General features: G+C 28.9%; 1 protein-coding gene across 1 annotated transcript; it reads right to left on the bottom strand.

Annotated features, from left to right (window-relative positions):
- Positions 1–1,596: 1,596 nt before the first annotated feature.
- LOC120067870 (peroxidase 2-like) lies at positions 1,597–4,910 on the bottom strand. The gene is made up of 4 exons (XM_039019479.1): positions 4,650–4,910; positions 4,366–4,560; positions 3,873–4,038; positions 1,597–2,111 (listed from the first exon to the last, which is right to left on the bottom strand). Exons 1-4 carry the CDS (start codon positions 4,860–4,862, stop codon positions 1,678–1,680), a joined length of 1,008 nt encoding a protein of 335 aa, XP_038875407.1. The 5' UTR covers positions 4,863–4,910; the 3' UTR covers positions 1,597–1,677.
- Positions 4,911–5,254: the final 344 nt, after the last annotated feature.

Here is a 5,254-nt window from a genome sequence, read left to right as displayed (position 1 = left end):
TAAACATGAGTTCATAGTTAGCTCAGGATTGAGGTCAAGTTACCTAGGTCATCGCATTGAAATAGTCAGTCTTAAACAGTAAACAGCGTTATAAAGTAAGAGTAACTAATTTCGTGGTCCGATCTTGTACAAACCTTTTTGCACAGGACGCCTCCACTCCTCATGTCATAACATGTACGAATTAGGATCACTTCATTTGTAGCACTTTACAACTCTTTGTTACAACTACAGAGTAGGCCGCATCCAATAGTGTTACCAGAATAAGGCACCCAACCTTATTCATATACTATAGATCATTTTGACTATTTACTCGAACCTGATCCACTTTTATGTCTCCACATAAAGTTCAAATACTCATGTAATAGTCAAGGGACTTTTAGGTTTATTGGATTTCTAATAAGCAAAACATCTATTCAATAACAACTTATTAAATTTTCAGAATAAGTTTTATTGTTTACAAACCACGAGTTTTAGAACATAAAACCCAACAGAAAAATCAAATGATAATCTTCTGATATATAGTTGGAAAGAAGGGCATTTAAAATACTTTAGAAATTCAAAATAATAATCTTCTATCTATGAACCAAATATTTTAATTCAATTTAATTTCAGTTTGAAATGACATTGTCATTGATATCTCAACATTTTAATGAATTCGACATGGATATGTGAGTGAATTGATATTTTTGGTCAATAAAAAAGAAAAAAGATTCATGAAACACAAAAATAGGAAAAAAACCATTTTTCCATTTTGGTCCCAAGTTTTGAGTCGAGTTTCTATTGGTTATGAGATTTCAAAATGTTACAGTTTTACCCTGAAGTATTGAGTTTAGTTTCTATTTGATTCCTAGGTTTTAGAATATTATATTTTTACCTTTAGTTTTGAGTTCTTTTAGGTTTCAATATTTAAAACTTTTACCTTTTACTAATGTTCACTTTGATATTTGACATCAACTTTTAATTAATTAATTTGAAATAATTATGATGTAATTTTTTAATTAATGTTAATAATGATGGAATATTAATGAAAACTACTTTAATTACAATTTAGTTCTTTTAAATTAGTTAATAGACCATGAATACCATCGTTAGAATTCCCCTCATCTACATTTTCTACTTAAAAAGAAAATATTTAAATTAAGCAAATGTGAAGTGGAGATTTTAAATGAAGCATAAAATCATATATCTCAAATGTCTAAGAAATGTAATTAAAATATAGGACAATTACAAATATAGGAATTAGTCTCAAAGTATCAGCAGATATAACATAATATAAAAAAAAATATAAATATGGTAAAATATAAATTGTCTATTAGTATAGACTATATTACTGGTAAGAGTCTATTAGTGATAAGAGTTTATAAGCGATCAAAGTCTATTGCTGATAGACTTGCTATATTTGTATTTTTTAAAAAAAATGTTGTATACTTGGATTATCTCTAAAAATATTACTCATTACAATTACCTAAAATATATGAAAAGGTAAAATATGCGTATGATTATTAAAGAAAAAAAAAAAAACTCACATCACATTCATTAACATTTAAACATGAGATGAGAAATAGACTCTCACACATTACATCACACAACACAACAAACAAGAACAATTATTTCATTAAAACCCCAAACAAAACCAAAAAACAAAACACACAAAAACGGGAACAAAAAATCAACAATTTACATATCAGCAAGAGTAGGGAAAGGATTAATCCTAGAACAAGTGAGACGAATCTCCCCATCAGTTGCAGTCAAAGGGCTAATATTTCCCATCTTAATCATGGAGGCTCCAAAGGCATCAAAAAACACTTCTTGGCTGGCCGCGAAGCGGTCCACGTCACCGGCGGTGGCGGCGCCGGGAGGAGAGAACAGCACTTGGTCGCTGGTAAGAAGCCCACGGTTGGCTTGGAGATTGGTGAAATAGTTGTTGTCGAACTCGTCGGGAGTTGTCGGGTCCAGGTTGACCCGGTTGTTGTCTCCGCCTTGAGGACATGCCTCCAAAAGGACGTCTCTATAGATTGGGTCTAGACTCGGATCCGGCATTCCCGTTCTGTTAAAGTCGTTCAATCGTCTCTGAAAAAATTGACATCTTGAACGACCGAACGTGTGTGCTCCTAAGAGTATATGTTAATTATCGTTGAGTTATGTACCGTTTATGTTAGGTATAGAATTCATGAGTCATTTTTTTTAAAATAAAAAAAATTAAAATAGATGTTTGGACAGTATATAAATTAAAACAGATAAACTTTAAACTATAAGAATTATATTTAAAAGAATAATTCTTTTAGTCCTATATTATATTTCTAAAATGAGAAATTATCTATCTGATCTTTAAAAAACTGTTGTGACCAATATTATTCTTTTAAGTATAAAAATCAAAATAAACAACAAAAGTAAAATTATAAGGACAAGGACTATTATAAATCTAAAATTTTTTACTGCAATAGTTTAGGTTTGGTTTTACGTGGTTTGAAAATTTTCAATTTATTTTTATGGCGTAGGCTTAGTTTTAATTTGATTTTTATAATTTGGTTCAATACTTTATACACTCGTGTTTAAATTATCTTTTTTTGTCATTAAAAAAATGATCGACATATGTTTTCTTTATTTTTTTATTTTTTGAGAAAATGTTTTTTTTTTATTTTTTTTTAAAACTTAATTTCGAACTCTAATAAAATCCATGTTAAAGCAGAACTTAATAAAATATACTAACAGTTAGTCAAGTAGAATTTCTACGTAAGAAAAAAAAATGTGTTATATATGGTGATGGTTAAGATCTATTTGTAAGATCTGACTAAATGTTAGACCCAAGGGATTAATTAAACCACTAGAGTGATTTTAAATGGTTAAAGTTACATTTAAATACAATTTTAATTATTCAAAAGTAATTTAACGTTTAATTTAATTATTTTAAATATTAATTTTTGAAAATATTTCAAATATAGTAAAACGTCATAGTCTATCAGTGATTGACGTTGATATTTATTGATAAAATATCTATCAACGTCTATTGATATCTATCAATGATAAATGATAGTAGTCTATTTGTGTCTATTAGTGTCTATCATTGATAGACAATGAAATTTTACTATATTTACAGATATTTTGGTTGTTTTTTTATATTTAAAATAATCCTATTTTAATGTATTTTTTATATTATTAAAATTGATTTTGAATGATTGTAAAAATGATGTACAGCTAAATTTAAAACTAGTAAAAAGTTTTAATTTACTTCCATTAATTTTTAGTTTTGCTTCTCCGTTAGTTAAATGTTAATATGAAATATTTGATATGACAGTAATGTAATCATTTTTAAGACAATTTTTTTCATCGTTTTTTTTGTAAATAATATTATCTTACCCTTTTTACTTTATAACTTTCACAGAAGTATATCCATTAGTCAAATTAATATCACCTTTGATTTTAACAAAAAAGAAAAAAAAAAAAAAAAAAAAAAAAACTTAATACACACGTCTAAAAATAATAAAATAAAAAAAAAAAGAAAAAGAAAAAGTAAGGTCACTCCCTTTAAATTCTGAATCGCCTAAACTTTATTAAATGCATGTATTAAAAGAAAAAGTAATTATTAAACAAATAAAACCGTCCAGTTAACATAACCGATAGAACTTGAATAGTCAATTTTAAAGTCTGAGTCGATTCCTTTACCCAAAATGTTGTAAAAAAAGAAAAAAAAGAAAAAAAGAAACAAAAAGAAACAAAATCAATATGAAAATTTTGAAACTAAAATATATGGATAAAAGAATAAAAGAAATAATTTTATTATTATGTATGATTGAAATAATGATGATGCATATATATCTAAGAGTGGAGAAGAATATCAACAATAAGATAACTATTTTGATTATTAGACTTACCAGATAAAGCAACAAGATCAGTAGAATTAAGAGCAACATTTGCAAACTTGGCAGTAAGATTTGCAAGAGGTTCAAAAGGACTTGGAAGATTACTTTCCGCTCCTGATCTATTTGCTATTCGGCCGTCTCTTCTTCCTAGCTGAACTTCCCAACCCCTTCCTCCTGCCTGATAATGAAAGTTAATATTAATAGGAAAAAGAAATAACATTTCTAAAATCTCATCAACCTCCTATTTTGATACTATGTTAAATTATCGAAAGTTTAAATAAATAAGTGAAGGTAAATTATATCAACACTCCAATATACAAATTATAATTAGAATTTTCCATTATTGGGTTCTTCGAAACCACCACGACGATGAAGTACAGATACAAATAATTTATCATGTATATAGATCCCCACGATTAGGGAGGATCGAATCTACAACTTCTTTAAACTAAAATATCTTTCTTGAATTCACGAAAAATTAGGAGTTGACGGATAATGTCTTTACCAAGACGACAGATGAATTGGATGCAATTGCTAAGATATCAGCACAGGAGACGAGGTTTGGACAAACATTTTCAACTGCTGTTTTGATGTCAGCAACAATATTTTGGCCTTGTATTCCTTCGTTTCCTCGTGCATTTTGCTCACTGTCTATGCCGTCTGCAATTGAATCTTCTAGTAGAACCGACCCATCACACCCCTAAACATGTTAAAGAAGGTAAAATACACCGTAATTTATTGACTTAAGTTTAAACTAAGAAGGTGTGACGGAGAGGGAGTTTTACTGACATTGACAAAACAATCGTGGAAATGAAAGCGAATGAGTTTGGCGCCTGCTCGGGCATCGGTTTGGAGAGCTTGTCGCACTACGTCTTCTACAATGGAGGATAAGTTGGGGCACGTGGTGTCGTAGAACGTTGGGCTCAACTGTGCCGCCGTTGGCCCGGCGGCGATCAGCATGGTGGCGAGGAGAATATAGGGCAGTGCTTTGTTGAAAGCCATTTTCTCTTGACAATGAAATTTTTAGGAAATGGTTTTGTGAAGAAGAGGAGCCGTAAGCTTCGTTTTATAGACGGCTAATACATGTATGTACATTGGGAGGTTGAATGTTGGAAAATTATTTTTAGATTATTTTGTAATTTCATTCTCTTAATTTTATATTTTCGGATGATTTTTTGACTTTATCTTGAATAGTCATGTTTTTATTTTATTTGCTTCTCTTAATCAACTCTTTTACTTATTTTTATTTAAATTTGAAATTTGCTCAGATTTGAAAAAGGTATTTAAATTTTAAATAAAAATAAATTTAAAAAGTATTGCTGGTAAACAAATTTGATTAAAGGCTAAATGTTATAATACCATTTTGATACTCATACTCTAATTTTATCCAATTT

The sequence above is a fragment of the Benincasa hispida genome, chromosome 12 (genome assembly GCF_009727055.1).
Source record: "Benincasa hispida cultivar B227 chromosome 12, ASM972705v1, whole genome shotgun sequence".
In the NCBI taxonomy this organism is placed as follows: Eukaryota; Viridiplantae; Streptophyta; class Magnoliopsida; order Cucurbitales; family Cucurbitaceae; genus Benincasa; species Benincasa hispida.
This window is presented reverse-complemented; position numbering and strand designations above follow the sequence as displayed.

Bases quoted from the DNA above. Each gene is read 5' to 3' on its own strand.
- LOC120067870 (XM_039019479.1), bottom strand. From the start codon at position 4,862: ATGGCTTTCAACAAAGCACTGCCCTATATTCTCCTCGCCACCATGCTG. The intron at 4,561-4,649 runs GTCAGTAAAACT...TAACATGTTTAG, and splicing joins TCCACGATTGTTTTGTCAAT to GGGTGTGATGGGTCGGTTCT. The intron at 4,039-4,365 runs GTAAAGACATTA...TTTCATTATCAG, and splicing joins CCAATTCATCTGTCGTCTTG to GCAGGAGGAAGGGGTTGGGA.